Here is a 12,842-nt window from a genome sequence, read left to right as displayed (position 1 = left end):
TAGTATATTTCCATTTTCCTGGTATATTTTAACGGCCATGATGTAGCCACACTGCCTGCTGGCAAAATTTGGCCACACCAAAGCCGAAAATTTATTTAGCACTTAAATATTTTTGTTAATTATCAAATAAATCGTAATGTCATCCGGAAACGAGGCAATTGAAGAGCTGGAAACCCGCTTGGAAGATGTGAGTCTGGAGGATATAAGTGCTCGGCATCGCCGCGAGCGCAAGGAATTGCAGGCAAAATTACAGGCCATGAAGAAGAATGCTCCAAAAAACAATAAAAACAAGAGAAAGGAGTTCCTTGAGGAGATGGCTCGATTAGAAGGCGAACTGGACCAGCGTCACAAGGCGGAACTGCTGGCGGCGGAAGCCAAGGATGTGCCAGCAGAAAAGGAAGTCCCGAGATCAGTGGACAATGCGAAAAAAACAGTGCCAAATGAGGATGAAATCGAGGAAAAGGAAGAGGATGACCTGCCCTCCAATCAGCGTGTGTCCAAGGCCCAAAAACGCCGTGATAAGAAAGCCAAGGAGGCCCGTGAACGTGAGGCGGAGATCAAAATAGAGCTTCAAAACGCCGCCAATCAGCCAACACCCAAATTAATCGAGCTCCAACAGATTACCACAAAGCTCTCCCAACGTCAACTATCCCTCCATAACATAGCCTCCGATGGCGATTGCTTATATCAGTCCATTAGACACCAACTTCTAGTAAATGCGCTTCCAGGTAATACCTCGGTTACTATTCCCCATTACACATAAAAGCTAATTCCTAATTATAATTTTCCAGGTCACAGTGTTCAGGAGTTGCGGGAGGAGACGGCCAATTATGTTCGTGCTCACAAGGACTCCCTTATCGCCTATATGGTTGACCCAGATACCGGGGACCTCCTGAACGACCAGCAATTTGAAAAGTACTGCCATGATATAGCAAAAACTCACGCCTGGGGCGGACACATCGAACTGAAAGCTATATCTTCACTGCTTCGGGTTCCCATTGAAGTTATCCAAGCAGAAGGGGCACCTACACTACTGGGACAAGAAGAATTCGGTGGATCACCACTGGTCATCTGCTACCACCGTCACATTTATCAACTGGGTGCCCACTACAACTCCACAGTGCCAGTAGCCTGAGATCTTAATAAGAGATCCAAATGATACCCATTTGATTAACTCGATTGTAACAGATTTTTTATTATTATTACATATTATGTTGACTTTATAAATACGTATGCATTTGGAAGATTTGAATTATTGTCAAAAATTGCAAGTATGTAGTAGTTATATACAATAATAGTCAATATAATAACAATTCTAGGTAAGCTAGCAACTTAGTTAGCTGGATTTATTCTAAGAAAATATTTCTTATATAGAAAAATAATTCGTCTAGCTCAAATTTAGTTTTCTTGTGGCGATTTAGTGTAAATTCAAGCAATAATTTGATTATTCCTCGAGCCTAACTACATATTACTTGGTAATGTTGTTGCAACAACCCATTATTTGTCCATTTTTCTAGGTAAAGCGATCGATTTCAATTATTTATCCTTCTTGCTATCCTTGGGCTTAGCAGCTGGTTTGTTGGGGAAGAAAACAAACATGGAGAGCTGAATGCCGCTCAGGACAAACAGCAATAGATTCTGGAACTGAAATTTAAGATGTACCGGTTAGTGCATGTCTTGTACTAAATCTCTATATATTATTGTTTTCTATCACGTTTTTCCATAGAAACCGTATTTTAAACATAATATTAATAGCAATTTCTACTTACCACCATCACAGTATTCTTGATGGAAATAGCGTATAACATCCAGGAACCAGCCACTAGATTACCAGCGAAGATAATTGGGAACGGCATTCCCTCGGTGCTCTTCTTTTTAATGATTTTGGGGAGATGCAGGAGTGGAGAACCCACCAACCAAACCAGAATGCCAGTGATCAGCATTCCCAGTCGGAACTCAATCTTGGCGGGATCCTCGAAGTTGGCGTATGTAGTAATGACCAATAGGAACACCGAGGAGTAGCCAATCTGCTTCCAGATATTGCTCCTGCTTCCGCTGGAGGCGTAGTAGTAAAATCCGAATAGGAAGGCAAAGTTAATAACCAGACCAATCAGATTTGTATTGATCATGGCAGCATCGTTCATTATGTTTGCCAGCTTTAAGCTGAGTACGGTCCTGGAATGGGGAAGGAAATATATTAATATGGGGAAAGGTATTCTTTCAAAGAAAATTCTTTAAGCAGAAAACAAATGCAAACGAATTAAATTTCTTTGATTTATTTCCTTCCTTTAAATAAAAGTAATTCCGAATGAAAATTGCAATATTCGTATATCTGCCTAGAATGCAACATATTTTCTCATAAACCATATGATTTAATGAAATTCCTAAGGTAGCAAACCAGTTTTTCCATCATTAAATCTTTACAGAAAGTTCATACCTACGGAAATAGAACAAGTTTTCATTTTGAGTGCTCCACTGACCATTCAAATTACCATTTCCCTCTGCGGGTTCATTGAATAAACCCGTTTGATACCAACCTGTAAATCTATTAATTATTTGATCAGTTCAAAAGCTATGCAGATATAGATATATAAACATAAAAATGATTTGCAAATCATGGTACACGTAGCCATTGATAAGAATAGCAAATAGTCAGCGATACCATCGATCATTGTTATCATAAAACCCACTACAATGGTGAAATACAATCGTTTTGTATGAAATTCAATGCAAACTGGCCGGGGAATTGCCCTTGACCTACACCTTGTTTGCCATGGAATTCATTTAGCATACAACTGTTGCTTCGCTTGCATGTCTGCGGGTCCTTACACTTGACACAGTCCAAGTTAACACCTTCCGGAAAACACCCCCTAAACGGTCAGCAGTGATGGCAAAAGTACCATATGACTGTTTCTTGCTGAACTTGGGTACATTATTGCAGCCAATATTATTAAATATTTTTAGCTTTCCAAGTAAACAATGGAATTTTTACGCTTTAAAAGTTACATATATGTAAATAGCTTTCTGCATTCCGAAGTGTTTCACTTGTATTTTATAAAAATTTCCCACCACTACATATCTCTGAGTAATAAAAAATGATGACAGAAAATAAATATGACACCTAAGTAGTCGAAAATTATCATTGATAATGAAAGTAGTAAATTATCAATAATATTATTGATAAGCTATGCGTTTATGTGTGTATTTATGTACTTGTATATAAACTGAACTAATGGAAACTATTTCAAAACTACCATTTTTATATAAAATAATATTACTCGAAGTCAAGGAAAATCTGTAAATATAAAGTTGAACTTTTCTTTTTGAATTCTAACAGTCATAACACATGATAATTATAGAAGATTATAGTTTAAACATAGGTACAACTAGTCAGATTTTCTCATCACTAGAAACCACCCCCTAGAATCGGACACCCCCTTTATTCCGAGCACGTGGAGAAGGCAAGTCGCCTATCTTTCGCCTGTCTCATAAACGATTAGCTGCAGGCTCTCCCACGTTTGGACAGACTATACCGGATCAGAATTCATAATACGAAGCTCTAAAATTATACACTCAAGATAAGAATTACGTGTTTGTCGAGGCCTCACATCGATAAGAAGCCAAAGATTACCACCGGTAACGATGGGAAGGTTAACGAAATCTGAACCCCAAAAATTCAAAATGTAACGGTCGAAGATGATCAAAATGGATTTCCCTTTTTTGCCATCGGGTGATGTAACCGATTCCATTGTTATCTTATTGAATCGAGTGCAAAACCGATTTAGTAGCGGCCTTGAAGAGAGCCGATTCTGTAGTGTCATGGCGACAGTTCAAAAATTTAATCAATTCCCACACAGATGCACTGGCATTTGTTTTTTTTTCTTTTTGACCCCCTTACATGTCACATTCATTGGAGCATCACGAAAACCCACTTAATGCTACACTTTCTAAGTCAATTTGATGAACTTACAGCACCACTCCACCGAGAAATGGACCCACGGGATAGATGTCACTGCTACCCTTCTTCCGGATGTCGTTCATCAGCACCACTCCTGACAGAAATTGCAGGGTAGTAATTGTGCCGGCTACCTTAGCAATTAGTTCGCTATAAGGCGCCAATAGATCCCCCAGTGCGTCCATGATTTCTATGGATTGTATATTTTGCCTTTCAAACGGGTTCTACGAGTACGGGAGGGGGGCCAAGTGCCGCGAGAGTATAAACAAATGAACAACGAAAACAAAAACTAACGACCGACTGGCGGCTGCCGTAACAACAAACGAACAAATACTGAGCCCCATTGGTGGGGATGTCAACCTTTTATAATCGAAAATCGCCTAGAAATGGACACGTCTTCCCGATTCTCTGCATCGTTATCGCGCGGCTAAGGGCTTATCGGATACAAATTTTATTTCGAACTTGCTTGAAGCGTTACAACATGGCGAGCTAGTGGAATGTTAATCTAGGGTGGCAAATTTAAGAAGTAATATTTGCCTTCTTGTTGGTTTAACCTGAACTATTTAGTGGGAATGTCTCATATTTGGTTCGTCAACAAGTTAAAAGAAAGTTAATATTACTTCTGAGCCCTTTGTTCATTTATACTGTTCACTTATAAATAATAGCCAAAGAACACCTTATATAAGAACGAGGCTAATAATAATGAAAGCATCAGGAACTGCTTTAACAAAAACATCGGTTATTCTTAAAAAATCAATTTTATTCAAACTTATCCAACTACATCCATAAAAAATCGTCTTTAGACCTCCTCCTTTAGGACATGCTTCTTTTTTTCGCTGACGTAAGGCACCGTGCCCTTCTTGGAGTGCTTGCGCACATTGGCCTCCTTGACCTGCTCCTTTTCCTTGACCGTGCGCATCTTCTTCTGTGCATTGAGCACGTGACGCGGTACCTGGCGATGGCGTGCGATTCGCTTGATCTGCGGATGAGCGGCAAACTTCTGCTTCAGGGCCTCCTGGTAATTGAAATTGACACGCTCACGAGGACGTATGACGCCCAGTTTCTCGGAGGCATTTGCCTTCCACATGCGTATGTTCATCTCGTCAGAGCCGGAGAAGACATATCGATTATCCAGAGACCAGGCTACACAAACTACATGCTGCATGCGTTTGGTGTGGTAAATATCCCGAGAGTGGCTGTGGTGGGCATTGTAGAGCCGAATGGTTTTATCGTAACTGGATGAAACAAATTCCTTTCCTGTGGGCGAGTAGTCCACATCGGTGACGGCAGAAACATGGTCAAAGTGCACCTTCAGAGGCGTTTGCAGTTTACGGGTATCAAAGGTGTATAGACTGAAGATGAAAAAAGGTTTTGATATAGGTTATAAACAAATTTAAAGGATAGAAAAAGTTATTAATGAATTTAACGAAACTACGCTATTAATGAATTTACCATGTAATTTAGTTGATTTTACTCACTTGCAATCCTCGTTGGCCACTGTGAAATTAAACGCACTCATGGGATTCCACGCCAACTTGTTGCTCTTCATGGTAAGGACTACCTTCCTCAAGGGCTGCGCCTCCCTTTGATCATAAAGGATAATGCTGCGGTCACTAGCACAACAAGCCAGTAGACTCGTTTCTACGGGATTGTAGGAGATGGTGTGTAGGGTATCGACGCCCCACTTCAAAGTTTTCAGGGGATCGTTATGCTTCTCATCCCAAATGGCGCACACCTCTCCACAGGTGGCAAATTTGTCATCGTTGCGATTATGTGAAATGCCGTGAAGACCAAATTTACTTAATATGGTGTTTACTGGCATCTCTTCCTCTCCGACTTCCGGAGCCTCTCCCTTCCAAACCTTGATGGTTTTGTCATCGCCCACAGTAAATATGCTATTTCCATCCTTGGTATAAGCAATCCCACGAACAAAGCCATCATGGGCAACGAAATGCCGCGAGCTGGTGCGGTTTGCCAAATCCCAAATGCGTACTTCGCCGTCATAAGCGCCGGTGGCCAGACTGGAAAGTTGTTTCGGATGCTTTCCAAAACAAGAGATTCCATCGCGATGTCCGCTTAAGTTGCAAACAAAAGGTTTAGCAAACACTCGGTCCAATTTGGTGGCATTCAGTGCACGGACATATTCCCTGGGACCCTCCAAAGGATGCAGCGCAGGATCGTAGTTACGGGGCACTGGAAATGGCATGCGTGTTTAATCAGCATTTTCCCGCTTATTTCTACTCACTTTTGTGCTGCTGCAGTTTGGTTTCCCTGACATAATTGTCGGGATTGCGACTAATCATCTTCACCTTCATCCTTACAGCATTTATTTGACTTTTTTGCGGTGTAAAAATAAAATTACCAGTGAAATGGGAACGTAAACATAAACATGTGCGTGTGAAAGTGCTGCCGTACTGGGTTGATGTCAGCTGATTGTAACACGTTTTGTGTGTGGTCACACTGTTCCAAAGACTTAGTGGCAGCACTATAATTCAAATTTTTCGAGGAAAATTTTAGTTCAATAAATTTCCGTTGTAATCTTTACATAAAATAATAAAAGGAAAATATATAAATATTTTCATAAATAAAAAATGTTTCGTCACACTTTAATACCTTTCACTTTCATACTAATTTAAAAAAAATTTCCCCGGATCTATTGTAAACGCTAATATTACTATATATAATAAGATTCCCATTTTATTTTGACCTTGAAAGTTTGTGAGAATTTTTTATTCTGCTTTATAATACTGTACAATTTTCTTGTTTTTTCTAGTCCATACATAAACTTGAACTTAATACTGATATAAACCAAAAACGGCAGCTATACATATGAAACTGCCACCATCGTGGATATGGGTCACATAATCATCGGACAGCTCATCCCAAATGGCTCGGGCTCCGTAGAAGCATCCTGCTCCTGTCTGTGGATATAGCATTACATTAACCACATGCTTGTATCTAGGACATCTTGCGCGGCCTTTCATTCTGATGTTGATCTCGTCGGCGACATCGCGAGCCCATTTCAAGGCTTCCGACTGATTATAGTTCTTATTTCTCAGTTTCTCACTCATTACTGCTGAAATTATGATACGAATATGCGGCAATGGGAACTTCTTGCCGAAAGCTGGTCCCATGTTATAGGAGTTAAAGATGGTAACATCTGATGCCGGTTTTACTTCGTTGCCGGACTCAAGTTCGTCATCGGATTCACTAAGGCTGTGGGACATACCATCCGAACGGCTATCTCCGCTGATCCCAGAAGATCGGTGCCTTTGTGTCGACATCTTGACTATATTTATATCTCAGTCCTAGATATATTTACACCTTATCGATCGATATGGGCAAGAGCAATAATAAAATTGGACAGATAATTCCTAGGCAACTGTTTAAATGTGGTTTTTGAAATCTAAAAAATGGTTTACTTTTGGACAACAAACTAGTGGGTTTTTATATGTTTATAAACTTTTTTTTTGTTTTTATTTTTTACACTTTTCACTAAATGAATCAATTTTTCATAAATTAAAAATATTCACAAGAAACCTAACATTAAGATGTAACTAAAAGTGATGGTTCAACGAGCTGAATGTCTGTGACGTCGGATTTGAGGATGTCGACTTGATAAATGCTGAACATAAGTGACGCTACTAGAGATCGAGGATTCTTTGGCCTTGGGGGTGATGGCATCAGTGACCTGATTTTCAGTTTCCTCTTCCTTTTGTAGCTGTTGCTGCTGGAGTTCATGGACTTTTCGCAAGCTACAGCAATTCCTCAGGGCATCCATAAAGCACTCGAGATTCCTGCTAAAGTTTTGCAGATTTTCCGGGGATATGGGTGACTTTTCCCGATGACAACACTCGTCGATGGCCACTTGGGCATGGAAGATACACTCACTGGCTTGACCAAGAGTATTCTTTAGGTTGAAGATTTCCTGTTTCTTCTTCAACTGCATCTGGATGTACCGGGTGCACAGCATCTCAAAGCGACGCTGTTCACTTCGATATTCATCGAAAAGCTGATCGTACTTGGAGTGCAACTGCTCCGTCTCGCATTTCAGGACCTTCAGAGCTTTTTCCTTTTTTGCCAATTGCCGGCGACTCTGGCGATGGGACACGGAGAGCTCATCGTACCTGAAGGTTAAATAAGGATAATAAGTATATAGAATTTGTAGTAAGTTTTCTACTCACCGCTGTTGCATTAGTAAGGGACTGATGGAATCATACAATTCCCCAATGGTCTTCACTCTATCCCCTGGATCACTTTCGTCTGAACTAGACGTATCAATTCCCTTAAGGAGCTGCACTAGACGTCCATTTCTCTTCTTCTCCGTATCCAGAGAAAATACCAATTCCTCCACCCGTTCCGTTTGTCGATTAAGAGCCATTCGTAGCTTAAACTCTTGCCGCTGATCCTCATGAATCGTATGCTCCAGTTCGTTGACCAGTCTCAAGATCTGCTGGATGGTCTGTTGATAGGGACTTTGAGTTTTATTCAGGTTTGCAGCAGCCGAGGCCAGACGATTCTCAGCCGGAGTGACTTCCTCTTCGTCCTCAGAGGGAATTATAAGATCAGAAACGGGATCAGTATTGGAGTTCTTCGAGGAAATGCTCAATGGAGAACTGGAGCGCGAGATTGGTCTCGGATAGGAGAGATTCAAATCCTTTCGCTTCGTGGCGGCCCCAAAGCCTAGACCGTTGCTCACACTTCTCAGAATAGCACTCAGGTTCATCCTTGGTCCTTTCCCAGTTCGTGTCGCTGTCGTCGTTGTCTCCGCCTTGTCACCTGGCCCTGAAAATATTCAGGTGTGTGCTGCGCTGTGTGCTTGGCTTGTTTGTCAGTAATTGACTGCCTACTTGTAAGGTACACTAAGCGGAAATATGGAATGGAAAATCACCTCTAAAAAGGAGTTATTACAATCTAAAAAACGTTTACAAAATTGAAAAAGGGAGCATTGAATTGGCTTAAAGCTTACAGACTTTTCTCGCTTAGTTGACCATTCATCGTTAGATTAAAAGTCTTAAAAATGTAGATTCTGCCACATAATAACTACACTAAAATATGTAAATCATTTCTAGAGAAGAGATAGCTAAACATGTTGTAAAAATAGTTTCTTACCTGTTTTTTTTAAGTACACTCCCAGCTAACCAAAAGTTGCTACCTCCCTGGCTCACTTTCCATATGGTTTCGTACAACTTTTTAAATTGGTTTCAGTTTTAACACCTTTGCCTTCAGTTTCCTTGACACTCAATCAAAGTTGTCGTTTCTCCGCCTCCGATTCCGTACCCTGGCATATGTTTTTCAAGGCTTTCCCGGCTTTCCCCAACACTTTTCCCAGGTTTCCTCTGGTGTTTGTTAGTCGTGCGTAAATTGCCATTAGCCAAAAAGGGTTTCCAAGACCAAGATACACTTATTGCATTTTTATAGGCAAAAGTTTTGTTTTTTCCCTCAGCTTTTCTTCTTTTTTTTTGCTGATACAGAGAGTTGCATATATCCTTGATTAAGGTAGGACTGAAGGATATGTATTTTAAACTTGATTGAGGTAATTTTGATACTGGTAGAGGGAGAAATGTATGTTTTGTAATGTTATTGTGTATGGGGAGAAAATGTGACTTTCTTACTCTAAACTTTTTCTCATATGTAGATGTATATTGAATGTTACAGTTCACACAGTTTGCATTTTAAAATATTGTAATTGGTTGGATAGGAATAGGAATATCTAATAATAAAAAAGTGGAAATATTATAATCTTTTCGGTTTTTGATTGCAATTCAAAGTTTTTAAAGTTTACTTTGTCCCTTAAAATGTAATTTAAAAAGTTTATTTTGACATTTTTACCTCTAAGTCGCAATAAAATTGAAATAAATAAACTGCAGCTTTATATGCATATTTATATAAAATTTTGTGATTTATTATAATTTATGGCCGCCTGTTACTTACTTTTCAGCGATAACAGCTTACGCCTTTACTTTACCTTCTATATTAAAACATATTTTTATAAAGAAAAACCAAGTTATTTTTGTGTATAAATTAATTTTATATTTTTTAACAATTTTTTTTTGTTAAAAAAGTTTTTAAAGATTTAATTTGATTAGCCCGTGGGTTATCTGTTTTTTTTTTTTAAATTGCTTTGAGAAAGTAAATCTTATCTCTTACGAATGATAAGCCCTCTACAGATATCACTAATTTAACTGCATTTTTAAGCTTTTATTAAACAACAAAAGTCACTAATCTAAAGATTTCCAGCTTGTTGCCGCCTGCATTGAGAAATATGTAAACATTTATACTCTCTCTTAGTTAACACTCTTTCTCTTTTTATCTCCGTTTGGCTCTCTCTGTTTTTTTCACTGATTGTCTTTTGTAACAGCTGGGCCATAGTTTGGAATTTTTGTTCAGTAAAGCTCCGTCAACGTAGGCGGCAGGCCGCTTCCAAAAAAAAAACATAACATATATAAACAAGTGTTTTTTTTTTTTAATAAATTTAAAGTAATACAAATTAAATTAAATTCAAGTGATAATGTCTCGGTTGATTTCGGGAGTGCGTACTTTATTCCGTCGTTATCCGTTTGTGACCAATAGCGCCATCTATGGGAGCCTGTATGTGGGCGCCGAATATTCCCAGCAATTTGTATCCAAACGTTGGCTAGCCGTAAGTTATATTATTAATATATATACATATAGTAATAGATGGGATATACTATATATTCGAGGGACATATCTGGCGATATCTAATCGGATTTATGTGACTTGTAGCCGGCGGCCCAACGAGAGGATATCGATTATGCAACAATAGGAAGATATGCCGTGATGGGAACTGCAGTATATGCCCCAACACTTTACTTTTGGTTCGTGCCCGCCACATAAATAACTCTGTACATATGTACATACATATTTCTATGTTTCTTCTTTTTTGTATATAAAAACAGACGAGGTCAAGGTAATAGCGCTGCTTTATTTTGTTTTTATTTACAGAAGATAATAGTTAGTTTAAAATGCCATCACAATAATTAAGAAATATAAATTTAAGCATTCTTAGGATAATTTTTTTGTACAATCAAAAACCAATCAAAGCTATTACCTTGACCTTTGCTGTGTCTGCACTCACATACACATCGGTGGACCAGTCAATTTACTCACACTTACATGCTCGCCATTTAACCGTTCTTTTTATTTCCTCAATTTGCTTTGCCGTACGCTTCTGTTGTTGTTGTTGTTTTTGTCTTTTATCAATTTGTTTACGATTTCGTAAAAGCTCCATGAGCACGTGTCGCAATGTCAAGAGCATGTCTCTTCGCCACTCACATTCTCTTCACACTTTCTCTTTAGAAGCACCAACCCGCCTACCAGAGCACAAAGCTTTACCTCTTCGACTAGAAACGAAGTAAAAAAGCTATCGAGAAAGGCACGCAACGCACTATGAAAATATGGGCATATGTGCACGACCATAAAATGTAAAATGCAATGTAAGTTAAGTATGATGAAGTATGAACGAAACTAGAAACTATAAAGGATCATAAGTCTAATACACAAAACATAAGAAAACTGGAATCACAATACAAGGATATACAAACACAAAGACACTGAAAACACAAATATGGATATATGCTTATACAGACATAATATTCTTAAGAGAATCATCAAGAAACTGTAAACATACACATGGATACTGCTAAATATTCAGGAAATAAAAATATTTACACAAGAAAGACTATAAAAATAACACACTAATTAACATAAAAAGCACTCTATATACTCTACACATTCTTGCTCATCCTGCCTGCTTCTGCATTTCTTATATAACCTCAAACATTAAACAACAAAAGTTATATAATAATTAAATTAATTAAAATCATAGGTACAAATGGTTAGATCGCGTTTTCCCTGGCACTACCAAAATTGTAATAGTTAAAAAATTGATTCTGGATCAGTTTGTTCTAACGCCTTATCTACTGACTGTGTTTTATGCAGGTAAGTTTGTTATTTAAACCTTTTTAAGAAAGCCATTTTTAAGTTTTTTGCTTTTAAATTTCCTAAAAAATATTTATATATTTTACTAACTAATATTTCATTTGCATTTATTTGATCAACAAAGATTTTGAAATAGTTATATTAAACCTTAAAGCTTGAAACTAAATATCGTTTTAATATTTTTTAAATTTCTAAAACTTTTTTTTAATATTAAATAAAGACATTAATATGTAATAGTTCTGGTAAATAAACGAAAAACTATAAAAATGGTAAAGGAAAACTTGAAAATCTAGTTTAATTACTATCCTTGCAGGCATGTCCATGATGGAGGGCACTGAGGATACTTTCCTGGAATTGCGAGAGAAGTTTGTGCCGACTTTCGTACGTTCCTGCATTTTCTGGTTGCCCGCCCAGGCCTTGAACTTTTCATTGGTGGCGCCACGATTCCGTGTTATATACATGGGTGTATGTGGTCTGATTTGGGTGAATATTCTCTGCTGGACCAAGAGACAGAGTCTACCGTTGGCCATGAAACCCAAAGAAATTGAAACAACTGCAACTGTAGCTGCCATACAGGATACCGAAACATGAGATTTGATTTTACAAAAATATTATATATAAAAGTATTTCTATGTATATAAGTCTTAGATAGAATATGACAATGTATTGGCAAATAAAGGCAGATGTAAAGAGTAAGAGTTATAGAGTTATTTGTTTAATCTGATTGCAATGTGTTGGCATACAGTGCGTATGATTGATGTTACCATAAACGGAAACTCATCAATTACTACTTACCCTCTATTCATCTCTATTTGAGTGTATGTGTGAGTGTGTGTGTGTGTCTGCTGTTTATCAGCGTGTGTAAACGTGTTTAATTGTGTGCGTGTGTGCGTAAATGTTTCCATCAATATTTGCCACATACAAA

The 12,842-nt window shown here is 38.3% G+C and overlaps 6 protein-coding genes across 7 annotated transcripts; 2 read left to right on the top strand and 4 right to left on the bottom strand.

The window, feature by feature from the left end:
- The first annotated feature begins 34 nt into the window (after positions 1-34).
- LOC108118222 (deubiquitinase OTUD6B) lies at positions 35-1,223 on the top strand. The gene is made up of 2 exons (XM_017230800.2): positions 35-728; positions 792-1,223. The coding sequence occupies exons 1-2, from the start codon at positions 137-139 to the stop codon at positions 1,133-1,135; spliced, it is 936 nt and encodes a 311-aa protein (XP_017086289.1). The 5' UTR covers positions 35-136; the 3' UTR covers positions 1,136-1,223.
- On the bottom strand, positions 1,176-4,290 carry LOC108118223 (sugar transporter SWEET1). The gene is made up of 3 exons (XM_017230801.1): positions 3,971-4,290; positions 1,770-2,175; positions 1,176-1,644 (listed from the first exon to the last, which is right to left on the bottom strand). The coding sequence occupies exons 1-3, from the start codon at positions 4,138-4,140 to the stop codon at positions 1,537-1,539; spliced, it is 684 nt and encodes a 227-aa protein (XP_017086290.1). The 5' UTR covers positions 4,141-4,290; the 3' UTR covers positions 1,176-1,536.
- Positions 4,291-4,694: 404 nt separating this feature from the next.
- On the bottom strand, positions 4,695-6,371 carry LOC108118221 (DDB1- and CUL4-associated factor 13). Its single transcript, XM_017230799.1, has 3 exons — positions 6,201-6,371; positions 5,434-6,148; positions 4,695-5,307 (listed from the first exon to the last, which is right to left on the bottom strand). The coding sequence occupies exons 1-3, from the start codon at positions 6,268-6,270 to the stop codon at positions 4,755-4,757; spliced, it is 1,338 nt and encodes a 445-aa protein (XP_017086288.1). The 5' UTR covers positions 6,271-6,371; the 3' UTR covers positions 4,695-4,754.
- Positions 6,372-6,657: 286 nt separating this feature from the next.
- On the bottom strand, positions 6,658-7,329 carry LOC108118185 (dynein light chain Tctex-type protein 2B). Its single transcript, XM_017230743.1, has one exon. The coding sequence runs from the start codon at positions 7,237-7,239 to the stop codon at positions 6,748-6,750; it is 492 nt and encodes a 163-aa protein (XP_017086232.1). The 5' UTR covers positions 7,240-7,329; the 3' UTR covers positions 6,658-6,747.
- Positions 7,330-7,395: 66 nt separating this feature from the next.
- Positions 7,396-8,904, bottom strand: LOC108118184. The gene is made up of 2 exons (XM_017230742.1): positions 8,140-8,904; positions 7,396-8,082 (listed from the first exon to the last, which is right to left on the bottom strand). Exons 1-2 carry the CDS (start codon positions 8,679-8,681, stop codon positions 7,527-7,529), a joined length of 1,098 nt encoding a protein of 365 aa, XP_017086231.1. The 5' UTR covers positions 8,682-8,904; the 3' UTR covers positions 7,396-7,526.
- A 1,288-nt stretch (positions 8,905-10,192) lies between these two features.
- LOC108118188 (mpv17-like protein) lies at positions 10,193-12,613 on the top strand. 2 transcript variants are annotated; one of them, XM_017230747.2, is made up of 4 exons: positions 10,193-10,598; positions 10,703-10,794; positions 11,805-11,917; positions 12,231-12,613. In XM_017230747.2, exons 1-4 carry the CDS (start codon positions 10,467-10,469, stop codon positions 12,506-12,508), a joined length of 615 nt encoding a protein of 204 aa, XP_017086236.1. In that variant the 5' UTR covers positions 10,193-10,466; the 3' UTR covers positions 12,509-12,613. The 2 variants fall into 2 exon arrangements, with proteins under 2 accessions (XP_017086236.1, XP_017086237.1); XM_017230748.1 differs by lacking the exons at positions 10,193-10,598; positions 10,703-10,794 and adding an exon at positions 11,279-11,412.
- The last annotated feature ends 229 nt before the right edge of the window (positions 12,614-12,842 follow it).

Source organism: Drosophila eugracilis, unplaced genomic scaffold, assembly GCF_018153835.1.
Source record: "Drosophila eugracilis isolate 14026-0451.02 unplaced genomic scaffold, ASM1815383v1 contig_2154, whole genome shotgun sequence".
NCBI classification, from domain to species: Eukaryota; Metazoa; Arthropoda; class Insecta; order Diptera; family Drosophilidae; genus Drosophila; species Drosophila eugracilis.
This window is presented reverse-complemented; position numbering and strand designations above follow the sequence as displayed.

Bases quoted from the DNA above. Each gene is read 5' to 3' on its own strand.
- LOC108118222 (XM_017230800.2), top strand. From the start codon at position 137: ATGTCATCCGGAAACGAGGCAATTGAAGAGCTGGAAACCCGCTTGGAA. The intron at 729-791 runs GTAATACCTCGG...ATAATTTTCCAG, and splicing joins TCTAGTAAATGCGCTTCCAG to GTCACAGTGTTCAGGAGTTG.
- LOC108118223 (XM_017230801.1), bottom strand. From the start codon at position 4,140: ATGGACGCACTGGGGGATCTATTGGCGCCTTATAGCGAACTAATTGCT. The intron at 2,176-3,970 runs GTAAGTTCATCA...TCCCCATTCCAG, and splicing joins TTTCTCGGTGGAGTGGTGCT to GACCGTACTCAGCTTAAAGC. The intron at 1,645-1,769 runs GTAAGTAGAAAT...CTTAAATTTCAG, and splicing joins TCAAGAATACTGTGATGGTG to TTCCAGAATCTATTGCTGTT.
- LOC108118221 (XM_017230799.1), bottom strand. From the start codon at position 6,270: ATGAAGGTGAAGATGATTAGTCGCAATCCCGACAATTATGTCAGGGAA. The intron at 6,149-6,200 runs GTGAGTAGAAAT...TGCCATTTCCAG, and splicing joins CAAACTGCAGCAGCACAAAA to TGCCCCGTAACTACGATCCT. The intron at 5,308-5,433 runs GTGAGTAAAATC...TTTCATCTTCAG, and splicing joins GTGGCCAACGAGGATTGCAA to TCTATACACCTTTGATACCC.
- LOC108118185 (XM_017230743.1), bottom strand. From the start codon at position 7,239: ATGTCGACACAAAGGCACCGATCTTCTGGGATCAGCGGAGATAGCCGT.
- LOC108118184 (XM_017230742.1), bottom strand. From the start codon at position 8,681: ATGAACCTGAGTGCTATTCTGAGAAGTGTGAGCAACGGTCTAGGCTTT. The intron at 8,083-8,139 runs GTGAGTAGAAAA...TTTAACCTTCAG, and splicing joins CCCTTACTAATGCAACAGCG to GTACGATGAGCTCTCCGTGT.
- LOC108118188 (XM_017230747.2), top strand. From the start codon at position 10,467: ATGTCTCGGTTGATTTCGGGAGTGCGTACTTTATTCCGTCGTTATCCG. The intron at 10,795-11,804 runs GTTCGTGCCCGC...TTAAAATCATAG, and splicing joins GCCCCAACACTTTACTTTTG to GTACAAATGGTTAGATCGCG. The intron at 11,918-12,230 runs GTAAGTTTGTTA...CTATCCTTGCAG, and splicing joins ACTGACTGTGTTTTATGCAG to GCATGTCCATGATGGAGGGC.